Here is a 15,627-nt window from a genome sequence, read left to right on the forward strand (position 1 = left end):
TCTGACTCAGACTGTTGTGTTTAAACATTATGCAGAGAATGATTCGGTAACAACACACAGATTCAGAAGAAGGTCTGCAGAGAAGATTCAGGAGGAAGGGAGAGGAGTACTAAAATATAAGGGGCCAGGAGGGAACCGAATATAATGATGGCGAGACGGGAACTAAAAATATGGGACTACTGATGAGGTGGGACTATAAATAAAGGAGCTCACCGAACACTTCCCCACACGGTTGTACTTCCTGCCATTTTCCGCCACGGCATAGATATAGATGTAGTTGTCATGTGAACCGATGGCCAGGAAGTTGCCATCTGGATAAAATGACAGGTGATTGAAACATCATTGGTACAATGTACACAGAAAGGCTCATAAGAAAACAAGTACGCTTGGTTGTAATTTGAGACAAATAACCTGTTAGTCTCAGACTTCTCATGTCACTGTCCATCCCAGATTCTGATGGCATGCTGGCAAGACCACTGAAAAACCACTTAGGTCATGTGATACATGCTCTAAATGGTTTCACGTGACACTATCAAATAGACTTTTTTTTTTAACTATTCCAGTTAAGAGTTTGTTTTCTACACACCTGGCCCATAACGCATGACAGACAGTTGTTCGTTCCCATCTGTGTGGACTGTGACCAGATCCTTAGAGTCTGTGTCCAGTACCAGCCATCTGTGGTGACAAAGAAAGTCTCAAGGTACTTATCCATTTCAGCGACTGGATTTACCATTAGTCTGAATATGGTGACCATAGCACTCTCCAGTCATACAGGGTGATGCAGTTTTTGTCTCTCCAGTTAACACATCAGTCATCAGGGCTTTATAACTTATTTGCCTGAACCAAATGGATGGGATTTGCCTACCTGCCAGTCTGTGTTCCTACAGCGACTACTGCTCCAGATGGGTGAAAGCCAGCTGACTGGGCTGCATCCTGTCATATAGACATGAGGCGGGAGACGATTAATGTCAAATATCACATGGACACAGTGTCACGGACGCAAAGCGCTACTGTTCTCCGCTTCAAGCAAGTACGGACTTGATGCATTTGTGTTCAGTACACTTCCCCTATGAGTGTCCAGTAGGCTTTAGGCTCATCAGAGCACATCTCAGTAGTTCAAGAGATGCAAGGCTCATAGCAGGAAATAAATTGTATGTTCCATCTGAGGGGGACACAGGGAACTGAATACTGAGTTATTAATTTTTACATTGTGCTTGACGTTGTTAAATGTTTGTCATAATTTCTTTGTTTTCATGCCTCTCATCCTTTGCTGATCACACTCTAACTTTACAGCCCTGTCATTTATTTTATGTTTTTTGCTCCCTCTCCCCTGAGAGATGGATGGACTATTCTATATATTTGGGGGTGAGTTCCTCTCTGGGTCAATGGGTTGCCTCTAATCCAAAAGAGAAAAGTCTAACAACACCAAATTCACAAAAAGCTAAAGTCAGACATGTGGTATATTGAAATTAGAATTAATTTTGAGGTATCACCCTGTTTTTTTTTTCTTTTGTCCATTCAGAGAATGAACATTAGAGTTGCTGTCTTACTCTTTTGTTCTTGTTGACATCGTAATTGGCAAAAAGAATTGCCAATTCACTATCCTTTTTTAGTGGATCGTGTTCCATTTATTTCTCATACTTGTCTACAGAGGGCAGTGTTGACTAAACTTACGTCCATGTTCTTGGTCCAGATGGGCTGATGGGAACTTGAGTCCCACAAGCTAACTTGTCTGTCATAACCGCCAGTTAAGAACTGGGGCTTCAAGGGGTGGACAGCCAGACCCCACAGCTCGTCAGTATGGCCCTAGAAAAGGAAAGGAAGTTACTTTTACCAATATCTAGCCAGTTTTTTTTTGGTACTGTTTTTGTTTGGTGGAAATTAACAGGTTCTTGAATGGCAATGTCCCTTTGTCCATGACACTGAGATAAGAAGGGAGAAAGCAGGCTCTTAAAACAGTATAGAAACACTGTGTGCTGGGTCAAACAATCACTTCTCACCTGTGTTATGGGCAGAAATTCCCCATCCAAACTGCCTTGTAAAACACAGTTCTTGGTGGTGCCAATGAGCATACACTCGCCTCTCCCCTCAGCTACGGTCCGGATCGGGCCGTACATCTCAGGCACCTGAGGGAGGTAGAAAAGGTCCTTCAAGTCTGTCACTTTCTGCAACACTGGCATCAGTAAAGCCAATTATTTTTGCAAACTAATGTTCTGGAATGGCCTACAGCTAGCCACCTTAACCACTCAAATTGACTCAATTTGCTTTAAAATATCCTCTTTCGTAGCATGTGATCAACATCAACGAATCCCATCCGCAGCATAAACCTGCCTAATTCTCTGTAGTGGAGATGTGAAGCAGAGTTAAAAATGCACAGATTGCATCCTTGGGTAGCAGCTCGATTTATGGTTAATGCATAAGACCGAGACCTACTTTTCCAGAGGAAGCTGGATATGCCGCTTATCATATTGTTACTATTCCATATTAACAGAATGCAGTGTAGATTATCAGATCATAAGAGTGACTCCAGGAGCTGTGCAAAATCAACAAAAACAAAAAAGCCACAGAAAAAAAAACCCCAACATGCTAGCTTGCAACTGAAAGCTACTGGAAAGACTGCTTTTTTGTGATAAGCCTTGTGGTTAAATTTTCATTTTCTAAGAGATTGCCACAAGGGTGCACTAACAATTTTCTTTTATATTACAGTGCTTTGTTTTTTCACGGATTTGATGCTGAATATTCTGATTTATTTTGCAGACACCGTGCAATATGTCCACACTTGTTGACTAAAGAACCTGTTTCTCTCCTGAAAGTGGCGGTCAAGGTGATCTGCTCTCCTCACCTCCACCATTTGTATCTGCTGGTAGCTGCTGTCCCAGGAAATGAGCTTTCTGTCCTTTCCTCCAGACACCAAGGTGCCATTCCTCAGCATACACAGAGAAAAGATACTGCCCTCATGAGCTCCCTGGATAACATGGCTGATACGGTTGGTGCCTGGGCCCAAGAAATGAAAGGAGACTGATGAGAGAGTGCTCACTCTGAGACTGAGTTAAACACGAGGGGCAACTGCTTTACATAGGAAATGAAGGAGAAAGCAAGTCAGAGACAGAGAGACAGAGGGGGACAGAGAGACAAATCACACCTTTGAAAAAGGCAGAGTGAAACATTTTCTTTGTGGTTTTGAGTGTTTTCTCACAAGACCAGATGTACTCTATGTAGACCATGCCCCTCTTCTAACCCCGTCCCTCCTGACAACTCCAATACAATGGGAGGTCTTCAAGGCTTTGACCACAAATTCAATTTTTAGACACAAAATCACAACCTGCGCAGACAAAAACACACACGCATGCACTCACATGTGGGCTCGCACTTGCGCGCACACGCACACGCACACGCACACGCACACACACACACACACACACACACACACAAAACGATGCTCAATATGTGAATCATGAGGTTTTGGGGCACTGGGGGGTGATCCACTGAGTCAACAATAAACGGAGAAGTTCCAGAACATCAGACACCATCATGGTTTTATAGTATATAGTCATGATACAGGCATATCTTTAACATTATTAAACAAGCCCACTGAAAATGTACAACATTCACAGCTGTGTGATACAAATGCCCGGATGCCCGGCAGGTGAAATGATCACAATGTAAATTCACACATATTCAGACACAAATAAAAACAAAGAGGCTCAACAATTACAATTGCCCTTTGGCCATATTAATTTCCATCACTCATTTAATTTCAGCTGCTGCATAGTCACTTTGACAAGTTAGTAATCAGTTCATCAAATCAATCATTCAAGTTCATCGCCTGTCTTCATAGAGAGACTAGCACACTGAGTGTTTTACAGGGAACAAGACGGAGAGAGAAAAAACAGGCAACTGGCTTTTATTCTGAGGGTTGGCACACAAAAAAATGGCGGAAAGAAGGTGGTCTAAAACTAAGTGTAGGATCCTGTTCTGCAGGATCTGGAATTAAGCAGTGTCTCACACACACACACACACACACACACACACACACACACACACACACACCTTTTTGTTTTTCTATGTAGTTTAATCTGTTTTACACATTCCCTTTAAATCCTGAATGAGGTGAAAAAACACAATCTCCACAACTTTATTATATATGAAATGCAATACTTTATGTGCAGAAGATAAATACTATTACGACAAATACTGCTGCTTCTCCCTCTCGCAGCCCCCTTCCCATCCACCCCGTATGTCTGTGCTATGTTTATCTGTTGTCTTGTGTCACCCCGTTTATTGTAAAGCGACTTTGAGTGTTAGAAAAGCGCTATAAGTTTAATTTATTATTATTATTATTGTTATTAGCTGTTGTAACTGAACCCGCTAAGTCACCTCTCTCTCTTTCCCTTTCTCTTTTCCTTGATATGTAATGTTGCTATAAAAGTGTGACTCTGTTGTGTTAGTACCTTTTCCCCACACCAGTATGTTCCCACTGGAGTCTCCAGTGATGGCATCTCCATTTTCTGCAAAAGTCACACACAGCACAAACTTCGGCTTCTCCTGTTTCTGCAAGAAACGTGAAAACAACCATGGCTTTACTAACTGAAGACATTCAGGCTCCATTATCTGAAGAATAAATACACTAAACTGATACGTAATCATCTTGAATTGACTGCCCCTTAATAAAACATAGTTTTTATTTTCTACATCATGCAGTAAGAATGTTTTTTCATCGCAGTTACTTCCTCGCAGGTGATCTCAGATCCTATAACATTTTAGTTCAAGAGGAAAAAATATTATGATGTATCGTGGGAAGGGGATTTACAAAAATGAATCTTATGTCCTACCTCGAACAGTCCTTGTTTCTTAACCAGCATGCCTTTCTCCAGATTCCAGAAGTAGAGATGGGACTTGCCGCAGGTTACAATAACAGTGCTGTCTGTGGGGTGGAAGTCCATGGCAAATACTGACTCGTTGGAGCACTGCCACGGGACACACAAAGCTAGTTAGCTCAACTCAGTAAAAGATCAGAATAGATCGCAAGAGACCCCTTCTGGTGCTTTACGAAAATAAGTTGACAATCATGCAATGTAATTTCTTCTTTTTTCTTACACACACACACACACACACACACACACAGTACACACACACAGGTAATAAAAACACACATATGAAGATAAACACCCCCCCCCGGACAGACCTTGACATCGGCTAGCTTGTCCTCTCTCTGCCAGTCCCAGACAGAGAGAACATGGTCGTTGGAGTCGTCTACAGCACACAGTGTGTTTCCTCCATTCTAAAATGCCAAAACAAAGACACATCCAAAATGGTTTATAAAAAAAGGAACACGAGAACAAAAAAAACCCCAACCTAACAGCTACTTTGGATAGTGTTCACAACAGCAAACTGCACGAAATACAACCACAAAGTGGAGGCAAATATGAGCAGAAAAGAGCGCTGACAGCCAAGCTCAGTGTGTCCGTGGAGCTGCGTGGCGTGTCGTCTTACCGACTTCGAGAAGGCCAGGCAGACCAAGCCACGGTCAAAGTAGCCTGTACCCAGAACATGGAGGGTGTTGAGACTGACAGAATCCCACACACGCACGTGAGGAACCAACTGCTGTGAGGACACACACACACACACACACACACACACACACACACACACACACACACACACACACACACACACACATACACACACACACACACACACACACACACACACACACACACACACACACACACACACACACACACACACACACACCAGCTTATCTAGCCGTCATCGTAGCTTCTGTTTTTGAATGATTAAGATAGAATTGGTTCAGATGTTGAAAGTTAAAGTCGTACAATCACGATGGATGTCTTACTTTGCCATCTGAGGAGGTGCCCGCCACCTGGCCAGTTGCTATGGTGATCTTATCCGGATGGACAGCCAGGCTGGAGAACAGAGAAAACAGCAAAAACAGAGCAGAACTGGGTTAAAAAGGCTCAAAACATCAGAAAGGGTCATTTGAATAAAGATGAGGTCGGAGGACGAGCTCACAGAGGATGAAAGGCAGCGTTTAATGAGCAGCGTCTCACAGGCTGTGAAATAAGGATATTCACTGCAACCATCACATGCTTTCTGTGCTAATGTTTGGGAAGTGTAACAGTTTAAGATAAATTCCTCCTCTTAGCATGGCAGCAGTGCTAAACTCACAAGCTCCCAGAGGAAGTCCAACAATATAGTCTGGTCTCCAAAGAAGTGCATGGATATTTGAGATTCTGTCAGTTTATTAATAACTTGAATCTTTTTGCATCCCTGAATGTGTTGGCATGCCAGTCATCATCATCATCATCATCATCATCATGGTGTTGGCATATGTTAGTTTACCAAGCCCTCTCTCCCATACCTAATTACTTGCCCGATACAGTTTTCCACAGCCACACTTTGACACACACACACATACCTGGTGGATGCAAAAACAGAGGCACGGATATTGATGCACATCATCAAGTATGCACAAACACCCAAACACGCATACACCGGAGCGGATCCCTTGTTTTCCAAGGACCTTCCCTCATTAAAAGCAGGTGTATTCTGCAGCGGTGGACAGGAATACTGAAAAGGCAAATCTATCTCACCGTGCTCCGCTTCCTGACGGTGTGTTAGCTTGTTAAACATAAAGGAGGGGGGGCAGTTTGTCTTTTTTTGGGGGGGGGGGTATTTTTCTCCCCAATTGCACCCGGCCAATTACTCGACTCTTCCGAGCTGTCCCAGTCGCTGCTCAACCCCCTCTGCCGAACCGGGGAGGGCTGCAGACTACCCCATGCCTCCTCTGATACATGTGGAGTCGCCAGCCGCTTCTTTTCACCTGACTGAGGAGTTTCATAAGTGGGATGTAGCATGTGGGAGGATCACACTATTCCCCCCAGTTCCCCCTCCCCCCGAACAGGTGTCCCGACCAACCAGTGGAGGCGCTAGTGCAGCGACCAGGACATACCCACATCCGGCTTCCCACCCGCAGACACGGCCAGTTGTGTCTGTAGGGATGCCCGATCAAGCTGGAGGTAACACAGGGACTCGAACCAGCAACCCCGTGTTGGCAGGCAACGGAATAGATTGCCATACCACCCGGACGTCCGAAACATTTGGTCATTAAGTGTAAGTCTGTTGTACACTATGAGCTGCTTGTGAGCACTGTGTGTTATCAAGTACATCTACCCCAACAGACGAGAAGAACCAGGAATACATTGATGATACAGGGGAGAAGAGGTATGGAGACCAGGTTACGATGAGCTTTGTGTGTGACTGCAAAAGGAAGAATTAATGTGGACTGTACATGTTTGTGTGCTAGTGCATGTGTGAGAAGGACTACTTTGTGTGTTTTTTTTGGTGCATATGGTGCGTGTCTCTTACCATTTTATGTCATCTGTGTGTCCAGTGTAGTGCCTCTGCAGCTGCTCATCCACATTGTACAGCACTACCACAGAAGCGATGAAGTACACCGTCTCTCCAGTGGGCAACAAGTAAAGGTTGGAACGACAGTCTCGGCCACGGTAACCATACCTAGACATTTGTACGGTTAGGGAATAACCCAAAAACAGCCTCTGAAGGATGACAAGGATGAATCTTTCTACTCCATTTAGAGTTCAAGCCAGAAAGCAAAAAGGCTGGAGACGTCAAACAAATAACCTCTCTCAAGCGAACAGATAAACTGTCCGTCGTCAAAATAGCAACCGTGAGGGAACATGTGGAAAGTGTTTAACTTCTAAACAACTTTGCACATCCAACCAATTGTCATGTTTATTTCACCAACTTTCAAGTCATTTTATTGAAAACATGTTGAATCTAACGTATTGATGAAACCAAATGTAATCCAATTTAGGAGTAATCCAATTTACAGTGGATTTTAGAATAGAGCAGACATTTATATTGCTAAGTATATGGTCACTTATCTTTTTTTGGGGGGATTTTTTCCCCCGTTTTTCTCCCCAATTGTACTCGAGCAATTACCCCACTCTTTCGAGCTGTCCCAGTCGCTGCTCCACCCCCTCCGCTGATCCGGGGAGGGCAGCAGACTACCACACGTCTCCTCCGATACATGTGGAATGGCCAGCTGCTTCTTTTCACCTGACAGTGAGGAGTTTCACCAGGGGGACGTGGCACATGGGAGGATCACATTATTCCCCCCAGTTCCCCCTCCCCCTTCCCGAACAGGCGCCCTGACCGACCAGAAGAGGCGCTAGTGCAGCGATCAGGACACATACCCACATCCGGCTTCCCACCCGCAGACACGGCCAATTGTGTCTGTAGGGATGCCTGACCAAGCCGGAGGTAACACGGGGATTCAAACTGCCGATCCCCGTGTTGGCAGGCAACTGAATAGACCGCTACGCTACCTGGACGTCCTGGAGTGGATTTTAAAATATAGCAGCCAACATTTATATAACGCTGTGTGTATGGTCATCTTTCTTCTGAACGAACTTCACCAAGACATATTTGAGTCTGGAAAGTGTGTCCGCATGTGTCTGGTCATCTATCTATTCTCCTCAGTTCAGTTCAGTTTAGTCTTTTCCTTATTTTCCTTATGCTGTTATCCCTCTCAGTCTTCTCTAGACTGAACATCACACTGCATTGTTGTTGTTTTTTTTCATTGTTTCTTTGTGGATTTTTGTTTTCCAGAGAAAGTTTGTTTCTTTCCCCGGTGCCATTGACAGGATAATTTTGTTCTGCTAATATGATGATATGAGACGAGTCTGATTCCAACAGTCAACAAGCGTAAAACAATAAGAGAGACAGAGTTAGAGGTAGTGGAAGGAAAGAAAGAAAGATAGAAGATAAAACAGTAATGGAAAAAGTGAAAGTTCATGAAATAGGACGAGGGGAGCGACTGGTTAGGTTTGCTTCATCCTGCCAGCTGTGTTCAGCCATGTTCAGGTTATGGCTGGATGGATGCAGGGTGCAGAGAGGAGCCGGTCTGCTACTGCGGCAGAGCGATGCAGTAAAATGAACATCTGAACAGATCTTTTCTGACATGCGGTGCGTGGAGATGAGACATGCATCGCATCCTCTCCAACGTGAGCAAAGATTACTTTGCACTTCACGAAGCAGAATCAGGAATACATTAGAACTTATTTTCTCAACAGGTCCCCCCCGTGAAAATTCAGACATTTTAAGTGCTGCCGGCTACAATTACAACCCTAATGCATTTATATTTTTGTCATCTATCCATCCATCCATCATCTGAACCGCTTATCCTGCTCTCAGGGTCGTGGGGATGCTGGAGATTATTCCAGCAGTCACTGGGCAGCAGGTGGGGAGACACACTGAACAGGCCGCCAGGCCATCACAGGGCCAACACACACACCCATTCATAGCTAGGGACAATTTAGTTTGGCCAATTCACCTGACTAACATGTCTTTGGACTGTGGGAGGAAACCCACGCAGACACGGGGAGAACATGCAAACTCCACACAGAGGACGACCCGGGACGACCCACCAAAGTTGGACTACCCCGGGGATCGAACCCAGGACCTTCTTGCTGTGAGGCGACCATGCTAACCACTGTGCCACCGTGCCGCCCTTATAGTTTTGTGATTAAAAAAACAACAAAACCAACCTACAGTATACATTACTGGAGGACACAGTATCTGCTGGCAGGCTCATCTGAGCATGAATACATACAACGCATACCTTCACTTTCTCCACCTGAATGATGAAAAATTCATCTTGAATAGAAAGGATACACCCAGTCCAATTTCAGCTTGTTGCTGGGCAGTTCGCCTCTGGCTTCCAGGCAGTAGGTTTCCACCAGGTCTTTGGACATGTACATGGTAATGGGACGGCCCTTCAAATACATTTTCACATAACCTTCCTCTGGAAAAAGCAACAGACATCATCAGGAATTTTAGAACAAGGCAAACCAGACCCAAAAAAAAAAAAAATAGTGAAATTATGTTGTGCCATCATTCATTTTCATTGTATGGTCTTTTCATAATGTTTAAGTTGCATTGCAGTGTGCAAAGCGGTAAAGAAACATGATATGATGGCATATGAAGAGGAATGCAGTGTGTTCTTACATAGCAAATGCATGAAATGGTGAAGGAAGTGAGTAACGGCGGTGGGAATGTAGGCTGGTGATTAAGTGTAACAGAATCAAAGGACAACGGGATGCAAATGAGTCATGTTTAAAGTCGAAAGTAATGAGATAATGGAACTTAATGGAAGACAGAGAATGACAATATCAATAAATCTGCAAACACAAAAGATTAGCTTTTCAATGGACTTTATTAGCCATTTCAAGTACATTCTCCAAACAGCAAAGGGTGCAAAATGAACAGCAAACAGTCTGCAACACTGTAAAGCGTCACACCTTGGGGAAATTCAGCTTATAGCACAGGTTAACCAATATAAAGACAGACAGAAGCAGAGCATGGGGATTATTATGGAGGCAGAAAAACAGGTCCAAGATTAAAATGTAATGAGGAATGAGGCATAAAAATAAAAATTAAACATGCTGAGGTTAAAAAAAAAAAAAACACAACGAATATGTACCATGCACATCTACTGAATCATTTTCTTTTTCAGTCCATACGGAAATGACAAATGTCTCTGAATATATATCCTTTACTCCCTTGGACCTGCAGAGTGTAGATGAGAGGGTTCTTGGTTACCTCTGATGTGATTGGACACTTGTTTGGTTTTCTTATTCTTGATGTAATGATAATTCAAGAATAAGACATCCAACCACCACATCAGTGTGACTTCCCTGTGAATGTGTAGGATCAATGGTACCTCCTCAAGATGATTTTCTGTACAAATAACAGTATCTACACTTAATCATGAATTACACAATCTTGAGACGTCATCTGGGTTGCTGGTTTGAAACTGATGTTTGTGCTGGAGCAAGTGAATGTGGTGGATCTAATCAATTCGTTAAGTGCGAACAGACTCCATCATCTCAGTGGCCCGGCGGACTACCAAGAGGCCCGGAGGACTACCAAGAGACCCGGCCCTTTGGCTTATGTTAATAGCAAATCTGGAAATACTGGCTGGGAGATTTGATGGGGCTGCGGTAGCTAGGCGTTTCAAGGGGAGAATAAGATGACAGACTCCCTGACTTTCTGAGAGGGAGGGAAAAACTTGGGGCCTTTCTGGCCATGGGGGTCTTGGTAGCCCAGGCCTTGCTGGCCTTGCTACCATCTGGGCTGTGGGGTTTGTTGGATGAACGGGCCATCACAGCAGAAGCCGTGGGGCCGCCACTGGTTCCGGTCTGTTTGGAAGAACGGCTGAGGTAAATCTGTACTGTGACTAGTGCAGACGGAGAACAGGGAGGGAGGACACAGAGCCATTGGGTTGAACATGGGCCAAGGAGTGAGAAGGTAAAAAGAAGAGGTTGGTAGAATAGTATGAGTAAGAGAGATGCAACAGCTAATTTTATCTTGTGTCAAGATACTATTTTGGGTATGCACCACGACATAATACTGGCAAGACATCAGCTACGTGGAGGGAACTAAGGGGCGATGACAGTTTTCATAAAATATTAAACTGGTAACGGTTTATCTCACTGCAAATTACTTATTGACAGTCCCTAGCAAAGTGATGTTGCAGATTTATTGCATTAAAGCATGCTGTAAGGTTACCAAGTGGATAACTCAAGTGATAAAGGTCTCCCTCCCTGATCTGCATCCCAAGCTAATGACTGCTTTTACCAAGACAGGAGGAGCAACCATAGGATGTATGAGGAAATCACCATGGATTTTACTTTTCTTCTACCGGTCAGCTGTGAGAATTATTAGCTGCAGCGACTACAATGCCAAAATGATATGTGAAGACAAAACAAAGGAAAAAAAAAAGAAGAAAAAAAAGAATAAAATTCAAGATGCAAAATCAAACACGTTTGTATAACTCCTCAAAACAGATATGGGCTCTGTTTGCTTGGCAACATAAATGGAAAACAACAACAAGTGAAGCAAATCTACTTGTTTTGTGCTGACGTGGAGACCTCAGAGCAGAGGCTCCAAGGACTCTGAGAACACTCACGACGGGAAGCGTGTCAGAATTCTTTGTGTTGTTACTATGGTGACAGAGACGAAATGCCCAAGTGCAAAGTGGGGCTGTGAGCAAACACACACACACACACACACACACACACACATACACACGCGCATCTAGAAAAGTGGCAGTTTCATCAGCAGTTAAACAACTAGCGTGGTGAAACACAGGCGCACTGCAAGCCACACACACTTGGACAGACCTCTCAGTGTAATGTTACGGTAGCATGTGTCAACACGTATTAGTATGCCCAGTCTCATAGACATAGGAGGAAGGGTAACTATCACACACAAACATCGTCAGCCCAGTCCTTCCCCTGTCTGATGACAGCTTTCTTTGCACTGCACTGGTACAAATCGCTCAGGCGATGGTATGAAACCTCCTCGGCAGAACGGCAAAAGTGGGAATTTCCGTGCTCTGTAAAGCAGGCTTCGGCGCTACGCCCCATCAAGCGCCAAAAGAAAATCAGTTTAGCTACGAATTAGAGGTTTATATGTCTTAAGTCCAAATCTGTCTTAGATTAGGTGGGAGCAGAGGCGATCCATGTACACAGTGGTAAAGACCATTCTGGTGCCCGGTATACGTGGCAGTGCACTGAAAGCTGTGAAAACCAGGAGGTTTAGGAAAGGGAGGCCTACCTTTGCAGTGGGTCACGCGTCGCATCCCTTGTGAGGTCACAGAGAGAAACAGAACAACCAGGTGAGGGGTGAGATGGCTTCCTCACTTCCTGGTCTGTCCTAATAAGAGTTCACTTCCTGTTTCTTGGTGTCAATAAAAAGCGTGCCTCCGTCTTGAACATTATAGATTAACTGATTAATTGCTTTTTCCTGTGTGACGATATCACTTCACCTGTTTCTATATGTAGTTAGTAAATCGAGAAATGTCAACGCCCTCTTTGTTTTTTTTTTATTCTCCCTCCCCCCCTTTTTTCCTAATTGTACTTGGCCAATTACCCCACTCTTCCGAGACATCCCGGGTGCTGCTCCACCCCCCTCTGCCGATCCAGGGAGGGCTGCAGACTACCACAAGCCTCCTCCGATATATGTGGAGTCAGTCGCCAGTTGCTTCTTTTCACCTGAAAGTGAGGAGTTTCGCCAGGGGGACATAGCGTATGGGAGGATCACGCTATTCTCCCCAGTTCCCCCTCCCCCCCGAACAGGCACCGCGACCGACAAGAGGAGGCGCTAGTACAGTGACCAGGACACATACCCACATCCAGCTTCCTACCCGCAGACAGGGCCAATTGTGTCTGTAGGGACGCCTGACCAAGCCGGAGGCAACACAGGGATTCGAACCGGTGATCCCCGTGTTGGTAGGCAACAGAATAGACCGCCACGCTACCCGGACGCCCTTTGCCCTCTTTGTTTTTGAAGTCAACTCTCTTTGATGTGATCCTCTGAATACTTAGTGCAACCAGTCGCTGCTCCTTGTTAGGCATGAGCAGAGTACGCATTGCTATTTGATGAGAGAGTCTTGTATCATGTTACTTCACCAAAACACAAAGGTCTGTGATGCGTTTAAGAGAATAACATCTAACGCACTACAGGGCAAATATTTCACAATATCAAATTAGGTGGATTAAGCAGGTTAAGCTGTTGAATGAATAAAGGAGGGAATTTCAAATGAACCACTTCGCATGCAATCACTGTGTGGCTTGCAGGTATGCATAGCGTTGACAGGAGTAACTGTTGTAATTACTTTTGCACAATTGGTTTATTGCTCTCCGGCAGTTGTTTATGGCCACAGCTCTGCCCTGACCGTGCAGCTTTGCAGGAGATAATAGGTCTATAATTGATTCAAATGTCTAAAAAGAGATGTGTTAATTACCCCTGTAGTACACTTTCTCCTTATCGTCAGCAATTCATGTCAGATAGTAATAAGATAAGATGTACTTTATTAATTCCCATGGGGAAATTCAACTTCTGCACTTAACCCATCCCAACGCACACACTGGAAGCAGTGGGCAGCCGCCGTGCCGCGCCCGGGGACCAACTCCACTTCTTCTTGCCATTGCCTTACTCAGGGGCACAGACAGGAGTATTAACCCTAACATACATGTCTTTGATGGTGGGAGGAAACCAGAGTATCTGGAGGAAACCCACACAGACACGTGGAGAACATGCAAACTCCACACAGGAAGGACCTGGGACGGCCTGGGGTTCGAACCCAGGACCTTCTTGTTGTGAGGCAACAGCGCTAACCACTGGGCCACCGTGCTGCCCTTGGCCTTGGCTTTGGGGTTAACTCGAGTCCATCCATTCTAAAATTTCTGAGTGCACGCAGAGGGGAGAAGCCAGCACAAGAAGTGTAATGTGATAATGTGTTATCTTTCACTCTGGCCGCAACCTTTCATTTACACAAACAGCACTGCTTTGCAAACTAAATGTGTGCAATACTAATTTAAAAGGAGCATTTATCAATCTATGTTTCGGCAAGGCTTATGGCCTCTACAACTACCCAACAGGCTAAAAAACCGGGGTGTTTGGCTCAGCCGGCCTACAGAATAGACCACTTTGGTTCTGAAAATGTCTATATGTGTTGCTTTGCAGGAGGTTGCAAAGTCTGGCTTAGCTGAAGCAACACAGTCAGGTGACTTAACCAAACGGGAACACAGGCTATATTTACATAGAAATCAATAGCACACAGGAGGTAGAAACTCTAATCAATACTCGTCTCATCTGATATTCACTAGCACTGCTTTCATACAACACAGTTTCCATTTTCAGTTCTTTAACAAATGAATTGTGCATGGGATGGTTCACTTGTCTAGGAGCTGGAAACAGAACTCACTGCCAACCAAATGAGAGCCCATCAAAGTATATCTTGTGCTTTTCCACCTCTCTTTATCTCATTCCCCCGATGTCTCTCGCTAACAAATATCACTATTAAAATGGCTTTCAAAAAGCCATCCAAAACATTATAAAACAAATACGAGGCGGGCACAGTTTTGCTGCACCACATACCAATCAAACCAGCTTCATGTGGGTGTTTACAGGATTTTCTATAAAATTTTTGAATTTTAAGTAAAAATCAAAAGAACAAATCAAACAATGTGCACAGATTTGATCAAAAATGAAAAAGGAATGGAGGAATGGATGTGAGTATGAGGAGGGATGAAATGACTTGTAAAGGGTATGATGGATCATGGGTATTGGGAGAGGGATGGATGTTTTGAGGTACACACCACACACGGGCAATACAAAAAGACTATTAGTTGACAATATCTGTTTAACTCCATGACGTAAGAGGATTACTAACACTGAACCACTGAGAATCTGGGTTATATTTATACAAAAGGCTGTGCGGTATACATTTGGCCACAGTTCTGGGCTAAAATGGAAAGGAATATCCTCTCGTTCTTACCTGCATTGAACACAGGCTCCTTCTGTTTGCTGGAAAATAAATGAACAGACAGCTGTCAGATAGTATTCCTCCTCCCGGATAAAACAAATCTTGCCTCTGTCCCTCAGTTTCTTCCCCATACTAACAGATCTGCATCACATAGCCGCCTATTTTTCTCTTTTAGAGTCAGACTCTTTGACATCTACTTTTTTTGCCTTAGGTGTGCTTGATCAGATGAGAGATGGGTTTTGCAAACT

The 15,627-nt window shown here is 44.2% G+C and overlaps 1 protein-coding gene across 1 annotated transcript in view; it reads right to left on the bottom strand.

Annotated features, from left to right (window-relative positions):
* The window catches only part of eml1 (EMAP like 1), a 50,226-nt gene that overhangs the window by 2,098 nt on the left and 32,501 nt on the right, over positions 1–15,627 (bottom strand). The window contains exons 5-19 of the mRNA XM_056272822.1: positions 15,392–15,420; positions 12,667–12,693; positions 9,721–9,850; positions 7,390–7,539; positions 5,858–5,927; positions 5,494–5,604; positions 5,186–5,281; positions 4,833–4,967; positions 4,452–4,551; positions 2,843–2,994; positions 2,001–2,126; positions 1,675–1,806; positions 866–933; positions 587–675; positions 214–311 (exon numbers count right to left, since the gene is read on the bottom strand). Of these exons, the coding sequence (XP_056128797.1) occupies positions 214–311; positions 587–675; positions 866–933; positions 1,675–1,806; positions 2,001–2,126; positions 2,843–2,994; positions 4,452–4,551; positions 4,833–4,967; positions 5,186–5,281; positions 5,494–5,604; positions 5,858–5,927; positions 7,390–7,539; positions 9,721–9,850; positions 12,667–12,693; positions 15,392–15,420 (1,513 nt within the window). The remainder of the gene's footprint in view (positions 1–213; positions 312–586; positions 676–865; positions 934–1,674; positions 1,807–2,000; positions 2,127–2,842; positions 2,995–4,451; positions 4,552–4,832; positions 4,968–5,185; positions 5,282–5,493; positions 5,605–5,857; positions 5,928–7,389; positions 7,540–9,720; positions 9,851–12,666; positions 12,694–15,391; positions 15,421–15,627) is intronic.

Source organism: Lampris incognitus, chromosome 2 (assembly GCF_029633865.1).
Source record: "Lampris incognitus isolate fLamInc1 chromosome 2, fLamInc1.hap2, whole genome shotgun sequence".
Lineage (NCBI taxonomy): Eukaryota > Metazoa > Chordata > Actinopteri > Lampriformes > Lampridae > Lampris > Lampris incognitus.